The 16,902-nt window shown below is 64.4% G+C and overlaps 2 protein-coding genes and 1 long non-coding RNA gene across 8 annotated transcripts; 2 read left to right on the forward strand and 1 right to left on the reverse strand.

The window, feature by feature from the left end:
* The first annotated feature begins 936 nt into the window (after positions 1-936).
* Positions 937-11,685, forward strand: DMPK (DM1 protein kinase). 6 transcript variants are annotated; one of them, XM_038528544.1, is made up of 15 exons: positions 937-1,350; positions 3,624-3,715; positions 4,000-4,083; positions 4,174-4,269; positions 4,841-4,989; positions 5,327-5,420; positions 6,073-6,279; positions 6,364-6,627; positions 7,303-7,388; positions 8,652-8,763; positions 9,464-9,678; positions 9,773-9,870; positions 10,036-10,082; positions 10,369-10,454; positions 10,792-11,685. In XM_038528544.1, exons 1-15 carry the CDS (start codon positions 1,191-1,193, stop codon positions 10,949-10,951), a joined length of 1,950 nt encoding a protein of 649 aa, XP_038384472.1. In that variant the 5' UTR covers positions 937-1,190; the 3' UTR covers positions 10,952-11,685. The 6 variants fall into 6 exon arrangements, with proteins under 6 accessions (XP_038384472.1, XP_038384478.1, XP_038384473.1 ...); XM_038528550.1 differs by having other exon boundaries at positions 6,364-6,612; positions 10,365-10,454; XM_038528545.1 differs by having other exon boundaries at positions 1,069-1,350; positions 10,365-10,454.
* LOC111097810 lies at positions 9,022-11,043 on the reverse strand. Its single transcript, XR_005354563.1, has 2 exons — positions 10,510-11,043; positions 9,022-9,941 (listed from the first exon to the last, which is right to left on the reverse strand). It is a non-coding gene; the product is annotated as an uncharacterized LOC111097810 (long non-coding RNA).
* An 822-nt stretch (positions 11,686-12,507) lies between the features above and the next one.
* SIX5 (SIX homeobox 5) lies at positions 12,508-16,633 on the forward strand. Its single transcript, XM_038528534.1, has 3 exons — positions 12,508-13,380; positions 14,261-15,063; positions 15,315-16,633. Exons 1-3 carry the CDS (start codon positions 12,575-12,577, stop codon positions 15,932-15,934), a joined length of 2,229 nt encoding a protein of 742 aa, XP_038384462.1. The 5' UTR covers positions 12,508-12,574; the 3' UTR covers positions 15,935-16,633.
* Positions 16,634-16,902: the final 269 nt, after the last annotated feature.

The following is a 16,902-nucleotide window of genomic DNA, read 5'->3' on the forward strand; positions in this document are numbered from 1 at the left end:
TCTATTCTAATGCAGGAACAACTGAAGGCTAGGGAGGGACGCACTCCAGGCACACAGCTCGTGCGGCCTGGGTACCGAGAAGGACGGAGCCGCAAATGGAGGAGAGTGCCCCTAGGGCCCCCTTCCCAGTTGTTTGAAAGTGCCAGAACTGGTCAGTTCAGGGGGTGGGGGGGTCTGCCCAGATGGGTCCCCCAGGTAACTCGCGAGATGCCCAGAGTGTGCAGAACTCCTGGCCTCCTGCTGCCTCCAGGCCTCCTGGCCCCTGGGGCGCAGGCGTCCAGAGCCAGCTGGAGATCGTGGCCGCCCCCCCACCCCAGCACTGTTCAGCCCTACAGAGAACAACAAAAAGCCCTCAAGGCTGGCTCTCCGGAGCTGCAGGGAGTGGTGTCTTCCCGCTCTGCCCTCCACCCCCCGAAATGTTTCTGTTTCTAATCCTAGCCTGGGCAGGAATGTGGCTGTGCGGCCTGGGTCCAAGGAGCTATTTTGGGGGCTCCTTTGCCTCCCCCCGAGGCTTTGGCCAGCGGGTCACCCCTGGTCCTGGCTCCTGAGGGCCTCCCTTCCCAATTCTCTCACCACCCCTTCCCCACCTCCTGCCAAAAAAAAGTCAGTGTAAAGCAGAGGGCCTGAGGGCTAAATTTAAACCGTCCCAAAGTCTGAATCTGCGGCTGAGTCACCCGCGAAGCTCCCCTGGCCTCCTGCCCCCCCTTCCCAGGCCTCACCCCTTTCTCCCCCACCCCAATTCCAGGGCTTGAGAGGGGTGTTACACAATCCTCCTGAACCTCAATTGGCCCCCTCAGAATGGGAGGGCTCATCTTTGGCATCTGCCACACCTGTAGCTTCCGCTGTGCTCCGCCTTTTTTTGGGGGGGCAGGCATAGTGCAAGAGTTGAAGTTCTCCACCCCCATCTCACTCTGAAGCTTTCTGAGGGGCCCCGGAGGGGAGGGAATTGGGGGGCCTGGCTCATGAGGGGTTAAGGCTGGGAGGCGGGAGGGGGCCGTACCCAGGGGTGGGGAGAAGGGGAGGAGGCCTCAGCAGCAGCCGAGAAGTGGCCAGAGAGGCCCAGGGGACAGCTGGGGACAGGCAGACATGCAGCCAGAGCCCCAAGGCCTGGACAGGGGCTGCCAGGCCCCATAACGGGAAGACCCCGAGCCCCCGGCCCGGGGAGGGGGCCATGGTGCTGCCTGGCCGACATGTCAGCCGAGGTGCGGCTGAGGCGGCTCCAGCAGCTGGTGCTGGACCCTGGCTTCCTGGGGCTGGAGCCCCTGCTCGACCTTCTCCTGGGCGTCCACCAGGAGCTGGGTGCCTCCGACCTGGCCCAGGACAAGTATGTGGCCGACTTCTTGCAGTGGGGTGAGTGCCTGCCTGCATGGGTGCCCCAGGTTGGGGGGGCGTGGGGGCAGGGCAGAGGCAGAAGATGGGTCCGGGCACAGTGGCTGATAGTTGGGGGCAAGATGGACGTGGGAGAGCCTCCCATTCAGGAGCCCAAAACTTGGCCTGGGTCCCAGGGTTGCCATGCCCCTACCCCTGTGCACCCTGGCAGGGCTGGTTGGGGTCAGCAGAGGCTAGGGCAGCCGTGACTCAGAACCATGACCTGGGAGCCCTGGGTCAGGCTGGACTGGGCACAGCCTCCCATGGTCCTCTTGTGCCCCCTCCCCAAAGTCTAGGCGTAGAGACATGCCAGGAACCCCCCCCCCCCGCCCACCACCAAAATGGGCCCCATGGCCCTCCACCCTGGTTTCCCAGAGCACTGGGGCAGGCGGAAGGGACGGCATGGGGCAGCTGCCAGGGGCGCGGCCAATGGGCAGGTGTTTGGCGCCAGCCTCTCCAGCTGCCCCAACAGGTGCCCAGGCACTGGGAGGGTGCGGTGACTCAGGCCCTGGGGGAGAACCAGCTCTGCAGACAGGCGCTACCCAGCACCCCCACCCCCTGGATGGAGGAGAAATAGTTTAGGGTTCCTCTGGGTGTACCCACTTTCCACCCCAGCCCTGGTTGTTCCCTCTTGTCTACACGGGGCAACCTTGACTCCTTCCAGCATCCTAGGGCCCCTGTTCTCCTGATTTCTGACCTTCCAACTCTCCCACAAAGTCCCTCCTGGCCAGGTCTTTCCCTGGAGACCGGTCTGGAGGGAAGATGCTTCCACCTCAGCCTCTGGCCTTGTCTGCCCTCACCCTCTCCCCCCAGGGACTCAGGCTCACTTGGTTTTCCGTCTCTCTGACACTCTGACACTCTGCCCCTGCACTGGTTCATGCCTCGGTGGCTTGCTCTTGGTCCTTGGGCTCTGTATGTCTCTGCCTTCCTGCCCTTTCCCTCTCCCTCGTTTCTTGTGTTCATCTCTCTCTGATCAGGCCCCGCTCCTGTCCCTCCCATTTCTCAGATAGGAAGGTGGAGACCAAAGGCCAGGCCATTCAGCCCCTGGAAGAACTTTCTGCCCACCTCCCCCAGCCCTTAGTAACTCTCTCAGCCTTAACTTTGCAGAGCATGAAGTTGAGCTAGCAGGGTAAACTGAGGCCAGAGCGTGGGACAGGGGTCTGGCTCTCTCTTAAGGAGCACTCCTTTTGTGGCCCGAGCAGCATCCTGCGGCCCCTCCCCTGTCAGGCTGCCGGGGAGGGGGAGGGGGCCCGGGTTCCTGCTGCCTTAAAAGGGCTCAACGTCTTGGCTCTCTCCTCCCTCCCCCGTTCCTGGGCCCTGGCTGGTTCTTCCCTGCCGGCCCACTCTCCCGGAACCTGCCATAGGCCCACTCTGTCTCCCCTTACTGTCCCCCGAGCCCCTCCCTCTCTCTGTCCTGCCCCCCTAAGTCCCCCACCACCTCCCAGGCCTCCCTCTCCCAGTGGCCGGGTCTCTCCTCCACCCGCCCCTTCCGCCCCCCCCCCCCCCACCTGCCCTCTTGAACATTCCTAGCTGTAGGACTTCGGGCTACTCTCTTCACCCCATCTCAGCCCTGATCTCCCCACCCGCAAATGATGGGCAACTAGAGAAGCCCGCTTCCTGGAGATGAGGATAGAGCGAATGCACTAGAGCCCGGAATTTGGGTCCATGCTGCCTTTGTCTTCCTCTCCTGTTTCTTCCGGGGCCCCACCCCCAAATCCAGTGTTTCCCAAAGTGTGGTCCAAAGCCACTAGCATCTAAATAGACCTGGAGGTACTGGACTAAACTGAATGTTCCAGGACAGGATCAGAGACAGATTGAGAACCCTGGGGTGGGGGGCCTGTCCGGCGCTCCCACTCCCGCGGGAGTAGGGGTGGGGCCTGAAACGGGGTGGGGGGCAGCCTGAGGACTAGCTTACTATCTTCCTTTCTTCAGAGCCTCCTTTTCCCAGAGCCCGCGCTCTCCACCTGCACCCACTAGAGTCCCTCCTGTCCAGTGCACTTCCCCTAAAGGAGTTCCTCAGGCATCCCACATTTTTCTGTAGGAGGGCAGTTTGGGGTCCCCCAAACCTCACTTAGTGTTTTTGTGGGGAAGCCCTCGGGAGGCTGACAGTCCCAGGAGAGACACAGAGAAGAGAAAATGAGGGAGAGGAGACCGAGGGAGGGGGTGGAGGAGACTGAGGGGCAGGGGGTGGGACGTCCTCCTGACTCCCGGGTCAGTCCCAGTTAGCCTCGGTTCTCACCTCCCCCGCCCCCCAGTGGAGCCCATCGCGGCGAGGCTTAAGGAGGCCCGACTGCAGAGGGATGACTTCGAGATTCTGAAGGTGATCGGACGCGGGGCGTTCAGCGAGGTGAGCCTGGAGCGGCGGCTGCAGGCCCGCGGAGCAGGCGACACGACTTTCCGTGCTGTGGGCGGGACCCAGGGGTTTGGGGCGGGACCTTAGAAATTGATGAATGACCGAGTTGAGAAAGCCTACACCAGCTGGGCGGGGGCGGGGCTTGAGGTCGTGGGCGTGGCGTTAGCCGTGGGGCGGGGCCAGGACTTGGTTGTGTCAGGGGCGGAGAAAAATTCCTACGAGCCCGGGGATTGCGCCTGCCATCTCCGCCCCCCCAGTCACCCCGTTTCGGCCTTCAGGTAGCGGTGGTGAAGATGAAGCAGACGGGCCAGGTGTATGCGATGAAGATCATGAATAAATGGGACATGCTGAAGAGAGGCGAGGTGAGGGCCAGGGCTGGATGTGCAGGGCGCTAGGATTACCCACCCTGGCTCCCGCTCCCTGCCACTTAAGTGCCTCTGGGTGCCCCGCAGGTGTCGTGCTTCCGCGAAGAGAGGGACGTGTTGGTGAACGGGGACCGGCGCTGGATCACGGAGCTGCACTTCGCCTTCCAGGACGAGAACTACTTGGTGAGCCTCAGGCCAGGGGGGACTAGGGAGACCGACCTAGTCCTGACGCTGTCAGTGAGGCTGACAGTGAACCAGGCAGATTCAGGGAGAGGAAGTTCTAGGCTTTGGGAGCTGCCTCCAAATGGCTGCGGGTGTCTCTGGGTGTGGTGGGAATTGGTTTTCCTTTCCTGGGATGGGAGATGTCCCTTACTGTTTTTTTCCTGGACTGATTCTGGGGGATCCTGTAAAGATGCCACTGTCGGGGGGGAGGATCTCTTACCTGGACTGGGATAACTCTCTACAATCTATATGGGGGGCCCTGGGCAGGGTATCTAGCCTCTGTACTTTGGCCACTGGGAACTCTCTGGGCTTTTTCCCCTCTCCCTGTCTAGTGACATCCTGGGAGAATTAGGTTTTGCGGGGGGAGGGTGTGTGTCTCTGATTTGGCCTGGGAGATTTCTTGGGCTCTCTAGGAGCTGGGGTTGCGGGATCCCTGCCCAGGGATGGGGCATCTGCGGCAGTCTTTGTCCCGGGCTGTCAGCCGTCAGTGCCGAGGGGTGCGACTGACCCCCCATGACACGCCCCCTGCCAGTACCTGGTCATGGAGTACTACGTGGGCGGGGACCTGCTAACGCTGCTGAGCAAGTTTGGGGAGCGGATCCCGGCCGAAATGGCGCGCTTCTATCTGGCCGAGATTGTCATGGCCATAGACTCAGTGCACCGGCTGGGCTATGTACACAGGTGGGCGCCGCAGGGGCTGAGGGGCGGGGACTGGGGGGCGGGGCCCAGAGAGGGAACCAGAAGTTGCACCCGGGTGGGGGGCAGGGTACCGCAGAGGTTGGAGCCCAGAGGGGGCGGGGCCCGGGGGGAGAACTCATTGGTCTACTGGGAACAGGACCCGAGGAGTGGGGTTCAGAATCCCCTAAGGGGGGTTGAGGGGTAGGGCCCTGAGAGGCCACAATTGGAGAGCAGGGTCTCCCTAAGAGGGGAGGACCTTGGCCGTGGGGCCTGCAGGGGTGGAGCCTGGTGAGATGGATGGGAGAGGCTCACTTTTCCCCCTTACCTTCCGTTTGCGCAGGGACATCAAACCCGACAACATCCTACTAGACCGGTGTGGCCACATCCGTTTGGCCGACTTCGGCTCCTGCCTCAAGTTGCGGGCAGATGGAACGGTGAGCGGTGCCCCGCTTCAGGCAACTCGGGCCCCCAGTGAGGAGTGGGCTCAGGTGGGGGGACCGGAAGTGCAGAGTGCGGGGGCAGGGCTGAGGCGCACAGGTAGTTAGGGTGGGGGCCCCATCAGATGTGGAGGGGGAAAGAGGGTGAGAGGCTCGGGGTTAGAACAGGCCAGGGGGGATCCCTGGGTGGCGCAGCGGTTTGGCGCCTGCCTTTGGCCCAGGGCGCGATCCTGGAGACCCGAGATCGAGTCCCACGTCGGGCTCCCGGTGCATGGAGCCTGCTTCTCCCTCTGCCTGTGTCTCTGCCTCTCTCTCTCTCTCTCTCTCTCTGTGTGACTATCATAAAAATAAATAGTAAATTAAAAAAAATTTTTTTATTTATTTATGATAGTCACAGAGAGAGAGAGAGAGAGGCAGAGACACAGGCAGAGGGAGAAGCAGGCTCCATGCTCCGGGAGCCCGACATGGGATTCGATCCCGGGTCCTCAGGATCGCGCCCTGGGCCAAAGGCAGGCGCCAAACCGCTGCGCCACCCAGGGATCCCAATAAATAAAAATTAAAAAAAAGAACAGGCCAGGGGAGGGACCAAGCACTCGGGGCGTGGCTAGGAGGGGCGGGGCCGAGCCCAGCTGTGGACCTTTTGGCTCAGGTGCGGTCGCTGGTGGCTGTGGGCACTCCGGACTACTTGTCCCCCGAGATCCTGCAGGCCGTAGGCGGTGGGCCTGGGATGGGCAGCTATGGGCCGGAGTGTGACTGGTGGGCGCTGGGAGTGTTCGCCTATGAGATGTTCTACGGGCAGACGCCCTTCTACGCCGACTCCACGGCTGAGACCTACGGCAAGATCGTGCACTATAAGGTGAGGACCGCCAGAGAAACCCCTGATCTCCCTCCACATGTACTGCCAGGCTTACGTCCCCCGCCTTCCCTCTCCCTCGTGCAGGAGCACCTGTCTCTGCCGCTGGTCGATGCGGGGGTCCCTGAGGAGGCTCGAGACCTCATCCAGCAACTGCTGTGTCCCCCTGAGACGCGGCTGGGCCGGGACGGAGCAGGTGATTTCCAGAATCATCCTTTTTTCTTTGGCCTTGACTGGGACGGTCTCCGAGACAGCGTGCCCCCTTTTACGCCGGATTTTGAGGGTGCCACTGACACGTGCAACTTCGATGTGGTGGAAGATGGGCTCACTGCCATGGTGAGCGGGGGCGGGGTAGGTACCTGCAACCCCTGCTGGGCAGAGGGTATCCCCCCTCCATCCCTCACCCATAAAGTTGGGGTTAGAATAGTACCCATCTCCTCGGGTCTTGAAATCATTCCTCCCTCAGAGCACCTGTTCTGTGACCTGCCCCACGCTGGGAACCCAGCGATGACCTGGGTTCACAGTCTAGTGGGGAACATAGACTGGTCCCCAATGACTCCCCAGAGAGTTCAGAGGTGAGATGGGGGAATGCAGGGGGTGGGGCTCCTGGATTCAGCATGGAAAGTTTTGGAGGGCTTCCTGGAGGAGGTGTTATTTGAGCTGGGACCTGGAGCGATGAGAAGTGAGAGGCAGGAGAGCACTGTTTTGTGGAGAAATCTCTCTTAGGCCTTCTCTCAATTGTGATACAAGCTATCCTGAGTGTGTGTTCAGCTTGGGTGCCTTGTGCTGGGTGCTGCTGGGGACACACAGGGACCGAGCCAGTCCTGGTCCCACCCTCATCCACTTACAGCCTAGAGAAGTATATAATTACAGTGTGGAGAGTGTCCCGAGGGAAGTTATAGGATATATTGAAAGAAAATGAGGGAGGGGCCACTTCAGATAGGCTCCAAGCTGGGGTGGGGTGAGGAGCAGGAGACCAGCCCTGACGAACACCGGTCACTCCACATCTGTGTTTCTCTTGTACAGGAGACGCTGTCTGACATGCGGGAAGGCATGCCACTGGGAGTCCACCTGCCATTTGTGGGCTACTCCTACTCCTGCATGGCCCTCAGGTAGGCACTGCCCCTGGGCAGCCTGTGAGGAGTGGCAACACCCAGTGGAATTGCAGGATCAGTCTTGGAACTTGACTGCCTTGGGACCAAGGACTATTAGGACTCCAGAGGTGTAGGACCTTGAAATCTCAGACTATAAGTAATGCAAAATTACAGATTCAGTTGTAAAGCCTCAGAGCCACAGACTCAGCCTTCCAGAAGCTTCCAACCTTCCACTTTTTGATTTCTAGTACAGTCATGAGAATCAGAATTCTCAGAATCTTAGAAAATAAGAATTTCAAGAATAAGAATTTTTTTAAGTCACTCTTAAAGGAATACAAACTCGTTGGACCACTCGTATAACCGCAAGCCTTTTAGAAACATTAATTACACAAACAATACCTTGCTTGCACAAGTAAATTAGAACATTTGGACAAGGAAGAGGAAGCCCACCATCAACGATGGTCCTTGGCTCACATATACGCACTCATACCTGACAACTGTGAGAATGTGCTGTGTTCTAGTCTGTTTTGTTACTGGACAGTGTATAGCAAATGCCACGTCTTATTCTGAATGAATGAATGAAAGCGTGAGCCACTGGGCAGTATTCTCACAGGGCGGGGCAGGACTCAGTTGATCTGGCTTCTCTGTTATAACCCAGGCTGGATGAACAGCTTTGGCTTGGTCTCGGTGAGCACCCAGGCTCATGATCGGGCCTTTGAGACCTGTTTACACGGGAGGGAGCCCTGGGCCGGAGGGGACATCCACTTTTACTGCAATTTCATATTCCTGGAGAGGTTGTGACCCCTTCCCAGCAGCTGGGTATGGCAGGGGTTGGGGTGCTGATGACTAGAGTCATTGTCCTGGGGTCCCACACCCAATCTAAATACCATGTCTTTGGAGGTGGCTAGAGGTGGGTGGGGTCCTCCTCCCTGTCCTGACGCCCTAAGGAGAGGAGTCCGCAAAGGTCCAATGGAGAGAGATGAGCAGACCCCAAAGCATGGGTGTCTGGACCCCAGGATCTGCCAGAAGGTGAGGAGAGGCTGGCTCCCAGGGGCATGAGGCCACGTGAGTGGCAGGCCTTTACTAACAAGAAGGGGACTTGTCACACCAACCTGGCAACTTGGCCCTTTCTCTCTGCCCCTCTCCCCTCACACTAGGGGGTCTTCAGGGTCTGGCTCTCCCATGACCACAGGAGAGGGAGTCCTGGCTCTGAACCCAGGGGATGGGCAACCTCCCCAGGGGGCCCAGCTCTCCGTCCCCTGGCCCTGTTCCTCTCTCCAGGGACGAGGAGGTCCTAGGCCCCACGGCCATGGAACTGGAGGCCGAGCCATTGCCTGAGCCACCTGTGCAAGCGCCCAGTCCGGAGCCCCCAATGTCCCCACCAGAGGAAACAGTGAGTCTTTTTGAAGGAGAAGGCCAGTCAGGGACGAACTGGAGAGCAGGCAAGGGCTTCCGGAGTCTTGTGTGCTGTGGAGTGCTAAGCCCTCTTGGGGCTCACTTGACAGAAGGGGACAGAAAACAGTAGAGACAAAATTACTTCAGTCAGAAATGATCGCTATGAAGAAATTAGAACAAGTCATTGTGTGGGGGAGGAGGGGGACTCCACAGGAGGAGGAGGAGGATTGCCCATGGGAAGAAACATACCCACTGGTCAGCAGACAAAACCTCAAGGCAAAGGTTTATTCTGGAACAGGAAAGCAGGGTGGTAAGGTGACTTGTTCTAGGAGCAGTGGGAGGTGGAGGGTGAGGGGAGGGGAGACTGAGGCCCACAGGAAACAACCAAACAGGGCCTTTTGATGAGGTAGGCCTTGCCCTGAGGGTGCTGAGGGGCCCGAGGGGAGAGGGACAGGGACAAACTGGGCTAGAGTTTTAGGAACAGCCCTTTGGTTCCTGGGTGGAGGGTGGGTGGGAAGGGCCAGGACCAAAGGCTGGAGACAGGGACAGGAGCTGCGGTTGGTTAGGGGAGGAGGAGAACTGGGTCAGCACAGGAGCTGTGGGGTTCCAGAAAGTTCTAGAGGACAAGGGAGGATCCTAGCCCAGGTCCTGGGTGCCGCAGGAGCCACGGGCAGCCCTAAGTGCGATCGCGCCCGCAGGCTGAAGCTGCGGTTCTGGAGGCCCTTCCGGAGGCCTTTCCGGCGGTGGCGGCGGCGGCGGCGGCGGCGGCGGCCACGGTGGAAGCCCAGGTGACCCAGGTGACCCAGGTGACGCTGCGGGAGCTCCAGGAGGCCCTGGAGGAGGAGGTGCTCACACGGCAGAGCCTGAGCCAGGAGCTGGAGGCCATCCGCACAGCTAACCAAAACTTTGCCAGGTCGGGGTCAGGGTCGGGGCGCCGGGCTGGTCTCTACCGCCAGCAGCCTGTCCCGCTCGGGTCCGGAGTGCTCACGGCCTTTACCTCCCCACAGTCAGCTCCGGGAGGCCGAGGCCCGGAACCAGGACCTGGAGGCGCGCGTCCAGCAGCTGCAGGAGCGGATGGAGCTGCTGCAGGCGGGGGCAGATGCAGGCGAGTCCCTCATGCGTCTCCTTTCCCGAGGGCAACGCGGGGGAAGGTGGGCCCACGGCGTGTGTGGACACCTGGGGGAGGGCGAGGGGCCCAGGCTGGGGCACGCCGCGCCACCGCCCTCCTCCGTCCCTCCACGCGCCCTATGCCTCTCTCTTCTCCTTCCAGCTGTCACGGGGGTCCCCAGTCCCCGGGCCACGGATGCACCTTCCCATGTAAGACCCCTCTTTTTACCCCTGAATCAAGCCTGCTGGCCCCTCTGCAGACCCCGTACCCCCATCCAGGCTTAGGGACTACCCTATCTCTTGGGGCTCCAGGAGGCAGACACCCTCCAGCCCCACGTCTACCAGATATCCCTCGGTCCAGGCCTCCAACCAGGTCCCCTCTAGGATCTCCCTAGATTCCTTCCCGACTCCCTCCACTGTCTCTCGCCCCCTGCCGAGGGCGGTCGGGCCGGGCTGGGCTCGGATCGGGTCACCTGTCCCTTCTCTCTCCAGCTAGATGGCCCCCAGGCCGTGGCTCGGGGCCAATGCCCGCTGGTGGGGCCAGGCCCCATGCACCGCCGCCACCTGCTGCTCCCTGCCAGGGTACGTCCGGCTGCTCACGCCCGCCGCCGCCGCGCCCCCTCCTCGCTCCACGTACCCCCAGCCGCCTCTGCTTAGCTGCGCCTCTGTCGGGCGGGGCCCGCCGCGGGGAGGGAGGGTGCCCGAGCAGCCAATCAGCACAGGCCGCTAGGAAGCAGCCAGTGGCGAGTTCGGACAAGACTTAAGGCTTGGCCAGCGGACCAACCGCAGCTGCCCGCGGGGGCGGGGCGGCGTGCAGAGGCCTGTGGACCCTCCTCCGGGCGGAGGCGTGGCGAGTCCCAGGAGCCAATCGGCGGGCCGTGTCGCGGGGGGGTACCTGATCCCGCCCCTTTGTCCGCAGGTCCCTAAGCCTGACCTATCGGAGGCGCGTTCCCTGCTCCAGTTCGCCGTTGCTCTGGCTGCTGCCGCCGCCTTGGGCTGCACTGGGTTGGTGGCCCGCGCCGACCATCTCGCCCCGGTCTGGCGCCAGCCGGGAGCCGCCTTCGCCCCCTGAACCCTAGAGCCCCAAGCCGGAGGGTTGGGTGACCTGGGCACGGCCCAGAAGCCGCTCCCGCCGCCTCCCCGTGCGCACCGCTCCAAGCGTGGGTCTCCGCCCCAGCTCCAGCCCTGTGATCCGGGCCCGCCCCCTGGCGGCCGGGGAGGGAGGAGCCGGGCCCGCGGTCGGAGCACGGGGCTCCTGGAAGGCTTGTAACCGGGAATGCCGCAGCCGCTGCCGGGGGGGATGGCACGCCGCTTCCTTCCTACGGCCTGGCTGAGCCCCGACACGGATGGGCAAACTGCGACCTAGAGGAGGCAGCACAGGGCCGGGGTGGGCCGTCAGTGTTGCCTGCCCCGCCCCCTCGGCTCGCAGACCACAAGTCCTTGTGCACGAGGCCCTGCTGTCCCGTTCTAAGAACGTTCTCTTCCCGCGGCGAACGTCCAGTGCGAGCTCAGCCCGCTCTCGGGAACCTTGTGCTTTTGCCAGCCCCGCTTTTTCGGGGACTCCCGCGCCCTCCTCACGTAGGCTGCTCTCGGAGCCACCGCAGGCTCCGCCTGCCCGCCTCGGCAGTTTGGGTATTTATTGACCTGTCTGTCCCCCGACCCGCTGACAGGCTCCAGGACCCCAGCGCCCTAACCCACGTTTTGGATGCACTGAGACCCCGACATTCCTCAGTATTTATTGTCTCTCCCCACCTAGGACCCCACCCCCGATCCTCGCAAATAAAAGGCCCTCCCGTCTGCCCAAAGCTCTGAACTGCGCGGTGTCCGCTCTCTTGGCGTTGCGGGAAGGAGGCTGCTCGGTGGGCCAATCGGAAGGCGAGTGGAGGCGGCCAATGGCCTGGCGGGAAGCTAGCGGGGACGCCGAGCGGACGAATCTGGGCTGGGGGTGGGGGTGGGGACGGCGAGGGGCGTGGCCCCGGCCCCCGGCCAATAAGAGAGGGCTAGCGAGCCACCGGGAGGCACCGCCCCCTGTCCAGCTGTGGCCCAGCTGTGCCACCCGCTCGCCTGGAAGAAGGGGGCTGGGCCGCCTGCGCGCGCGGCCATCCTCCGCCCACTGCGCCTGCGCGGGCCACGCGCCTGGGTTCCAGAGACTTGCTCAAGAAAAGTTGCTGCAAACTTTCTAACCCGTTTCCCTCCGCCCCTTCTCCCTGCCAGACCCGCCCCCCTGCGGAGCCGGGAATTCCGAGGGGCGGAGCGCAGGCCGAGATGGGGAGTGGGGGGGCCTTCAGAGGACTCTGGAGACGGAGGCGTGCAGAAGCTTAGTCTCGGGGCGGAGGTGGCTTCGCGCCCTTAGCCCTCCCGGACGGCCCGTTACCTTCTCCGTTGTCCCGATGGGGAAACTGAGGCCCTGAGCCTGAGGCACACGCGGGGGGAGGCAAAAAGCGCGGCCTGAGGCGGAGGGAAAACAAAAGGAGAATCACGGAGAGACGGGGAGGGGGGCGGGCACTCACACAGACACCGGCACCGAGACCCAAGTGGAGAGCTGGGCCTTGCATTGCTGCGGGAGACGCGGGGTCGTCGGCGGGGGAGAAGATCGGGGAGCGCGAAGGGGAGGGCGGAGAGGGGGGACGGGCGGGGGAGGGGGCTGGGGAAAGCCCGAGGGAGGAGGAGAAGGAGGGAGGAACTTCCCAAAGTTGCAAAACATGGCTACCTTGCCTGCGGAGCCGAGCGCGGGGCCGGCGGCCGGGGGGGAGGCGGTGGCGGCGGCGGCGACCGAAGAAGAGGAGGAGGAAGCGCGCCAGCTCCTGCAGACTTTGCAGGCGGCCGAGGGTGAGGCGGCGGCCGCGGCCGCGGCCGGGGCCGGGGCGGGCGAAGCGGCGGCGGGAGCGGAGGGCCCGGGATCCCCGGGCGTCCCCGGGTCGCCCCCCGAGGCCGCTGCCGAGCCGCCCACGGGCCTCCGCTTCTCGCCCGAGCAGGTGGCGTGCGTCTGCGAGGCGCTGCTACAGGCGGGCCACGCCGGCCGCTTGAGCCGCTTCCTGGGCGCGCTGCCCCCGGCCGAGCGCCTACGTGGCAGCGATCCGGTGCTGCGCGCTCGGGCCCTGGTGGCCTTCCAGCGGGGCGAGTACGCCGAGCTCTACCGGCTGCTCGAGAGCCGCCCCTTCCCCGCCGCCCACCACGCCTTTCTGCAGGACCTCTACCTGCGCGCGCGCTACCACGAGGCCGAGCGGGCCCGCGGCCGCGCGCTGGGCGCAGTGGACAAGTACCGTCTGCGCAAGAAGTTCCCGCTGCCCAAGACCATATGGGACGGCGAGGAGACCGTCTACTGCTTCAAGGAGCGCTCCCGCGCCGCGCTCAAGGCCTGCTATCGCGGCAACCGCTACCCTACGCCGGACGAGAAGCGCCGCCTGGCCACGCTCACCGGCCTCTCGCTCACGCAGGTCAGCAACTGGTTCAAGAACCGGCGACAGCGCGATCGGACCGGGGGCGGCGGCGGCGCGCCTTGCAAGAGGTGAGGGGACCCGGGCGGCGCAGGTCCCGCTTTCCCGGGGACGCGCTACCCACCAGCTACCCCCCCCCCCCATGCCCACCGCTGGAGTCCGCGCGCAGAGCTCCTGGGACACCTCCGGCTCACACCTTCGGGCGCCCCCCAGGGCGCGAGGGAGACGTGTGGACGGAGCAGGCGCGCGCCCCGGGCCCTCGCCCCGACCCCACCGCGCCTGTCGCGGAGGCTGGGAAACCTTTTCCCTCCGCTCCGCTCAGAGCTCCGTCCCCTGTCCCATCCGTGTTCGTGGCTGGGGCGGAGGGGGGGGCGGGAGGCATTGAGAAAACGGGGGCCGGGGCCGGGCCCTTGCCCCCCACCCCGCGTGGGGGCATCAGCCTTTCGGGGCCGCGGCTCTTCCTCACCCCCCAACCCCCCTCTGGGCCCAAACAGCGTGGTCCGTCGTCTGTCTTTGTTGTGAAACGTGAACCTTCCCCAGCTCCGGTTTCCCTGTAACCCAAGCCCTTCCCCTCCCACCCTGCGCGCCGGCCTCTCGCTCCCTTTTCTGACGCCCCGGGCGGGGGGGCGGGGGGGGGGGAGGCACCGGGAACTGACGGGCGGCAGCCTCCGCACTCTCCCGGCGGGCGCTGTGCTGCTTTCAGCCCGACCCCGGGGCGCCGGGCGGCCGAGGGGCCGGGCGAGGAGCCTCCCGGGGCGCCCGCTTTAGCTTTAAGAGCAGGATCAGTGCTCCTCTGCAGAGGCTCCAACTTGGGTGGGGGAGTCTATGACCCCCTGAAGCCTTTGGCTGCCAAAGATTGGCCTGGGGAGGAGGTGGGGCGGCGAGGGGCTTGCTGGCCAGCGGGGAACCCCGGCGATCGGGGCCACAACTCACAGTCCTTTCTCTGGCCAGCGAGTCTGACGGGAACCCCACCACGGAGGACGAGTCCAGCCGCAGCCCCGAGGACCTGGACAGGGGGGTGGCTCCGGTGGCCGCGGAGGCCCCCGCCCAGGGCTCTCTATTCCTGGCCGGGGCCGCCCCGCCCGCGCCCTGCCCCGCCTCCTCGTCCATCCTGGTGAACGGGAGCTTCCTGGCGGCGGGCAGCTCCCCCGCCGTGCTCCTCAACGGGAGCCCCGTCATCATCAACAGCCTGGCCCTCGGGGAGGCCTCCAGCCTGGGCCCCCTGCTGCTGGCGGGCGGCAGTGGCGCCCCTCCTCCGCAGCCCGGTGCCCCGGGGCCCGGCGAGGGCAAGACCTCCCTGGTCCTGGACCCGCAGACCGGGGAGGTTCGACTAGAGGAGGCTCCGCCCGAGGCCCCCGAGACCAAGGAGGCCCAGGTGGCCGCTTCTGGGACGCCTGCAGAGGAGGCCGCGGGGCCGCTGCCCCAAGTGGTGCCTGGGCCCCCACCGGCTGCCACCTTCCCCCTGCCCCCGGGACCGGTGCCTTCTGTGGCCGCTCCCCAAGTGGTGCCGCTCTCTCCCCCGCCGGGGTACCCGGCAGGCCTGGGCCCCGCCTCCCCGCTGTTGAACCTGCCCCAGGTGGTGCCCACCTCTCAGGTGGTGACCCTGCCCCAGGCTGTGGGGCCGCTGCAGCTGTTAGCCGCCGGCCCGGGCAGCCCCGTGAAGGTGGCGGCCACTGCGGGCCCTGCCAATGTGCACCTGATAAACTCCGGGGTGGGCGTGACGGCCCTGCAGCTTCCTTCGGCCGCTGCGCCAGGTACCTCTCGCCTTGCCGGGGCCTCAGGGTGGGTGCGGGCAGGGGCTTCTGGGAGGTGGGCAGCCCCTCCCTGGCACCACCTGAGTCAAGTGGTGGCAGGAGGCCCAGGCCACGCAGCCCCGGCGCCACCCGCAAGGGGGCTCCGAGAGGCCTCTGGCTGGTCCCCTTCCCACCCCACCCCCCCCCCGCTGGTGCCCCCCAGAGCGTTGTCGTCTTCACCCCCACACCTGGCCTACCTCTCGTCCCCACAGGAAACTTTCTCCTGGCCAACCCGGTGTCCGGCAGCCCCATCGTGACGGGCGTGGCCGTCCAGCAGGGCAAGATCATCCTCACCGCCACCTTCCCCACGAGCATGCTGGTCTCCCAGGTCCTGCCGCCTGCCCCCAGCCTGGCCCTGCCCCTGAAGCCAGACGCGGCCATCTCGGTGCCCGAAGGAGCCCTCCCGGTGGCCCCCAGCCCGGCTCTCCCCGACGTCCACGCCCTCGGCCCGCTTTCCGCACAGCAGCCGCCGCAGCCACCGCCCGGCCCCGCCACTGCCGCCGCAGCCACCAGCCTGCCCTTCGCGGATTCCTCGGCTCTCCTCCCGGGCTTCCCGGCGCCGCCGCCCGAAGGGCTCATGCTGTCGCCCGCGGCCATGCCCATCTGGCCGGCAGGGCTGGAACTGAGCGGCGGCACAGAAGGGCTGCTGGAAGCAGAGAAGGGGCTGGGGACGCAGGCCCCCCACACTGTGCTGAGGCTGCCGGACCCCGACCCCGAGGGGCTGCTCCTGGGGTCTGCGGCAGGGGGCGAGGCGGATGAGGGGCTGGAGGCCGAGCCGAAGGTTCTGACGCAGCTCCAGTCGGTGCCTGTGGAAGATTCCCTGGAACTGTGACCCCCGCCGGGCCTCCTCGCCTCTCCTGACCATGGTGCTCAAGATCCAGGACGGCCCGGGAGGAGGGGGCCGCTCACACACAATAGCTGCGAGCTGAAGATGCCACACACTACGGTCCCAGATGCCCGGCTCCCCGGCCGCTGAACCTCTCCAAGCCCTGCAGGTGCCGGGGGACTCGCCCCTGTCCACTCCTGCCCGGGGACACTGTCCTCGGGATCAGTGGCCTCCTCTGTTACAGCCCTCTCCTTGCTCTGTGCCCCGAGTGAATGGGGGAGGTTTGGGGGTCCTGACTCGGGGGCTATGCCCCCCTCAACCTGGTACTAGCTGTGAGCTGAAAGCCCTGCCACATGGCTTGATGGCCAACCCCTCGAGCCCTCTCCCTGTCACTCCTTAAAACACTATTAATAGCTCCACCACCACTTGGAGCCGGAGGGCGGAGGCCAGACAGTCCTGTGCCCGAGCCTAACCGAGCCTCCCGGCTGGGCCCTTCCTACTGCAAAGTGAGCAGGTGTGTGGGGAGGCCCGGCTGAGGCTCCTCCTGGACTAGAGCCCTCCCTACCACATCCAGCCCCAGACCAAAGATCCCCCTCCCCCCTGGGGCACCCCTGACCCTGTGTCTAGTTTGTATCATAAATCTTTATTTTTCTAGGATATGTTATGCCTCCGTTTCAATTAAAATAAAGTTAACAACTAGAATCTCCTGGGGTGTGTGTTACCTTCTAAAGCACTTGCCCAAAGGAGACACTGAACCCTAAGAAGGCCCACCTGAGATTGGAGCTTTCTGACGGCTGCTCCCTGACGGGGCCGGGGGCCGGAGGTCAGTTCTGTGCTGACCGCTTGAGAAGCTGCGGGTCCTGGGGCCTCTGGGTCCCGCAGAAGGGGCACCCCCGCACCTCCCAGGTTCTGAGGAAGCAGGGGACCAAAGGAGCCTGCCTGGTCTTTCTTGCTGGTAACAAGGGTTCCACTTT

This window comes from Canis lupus, chromosome 1 (genome assembly GCF_011100685.1).
Source record: "Canis lupus familiaris isolate Mischka breed German Shepherd chromosome 1, alternate assembly UU_Cfam_GSD_1.0, whole genome shotgun sequence".
Lineage (NCBI taxonomy): Eukaryota > Metazoa > Chordata > Mammalia > Carnivora > Canidae > Canis > Canis lupus.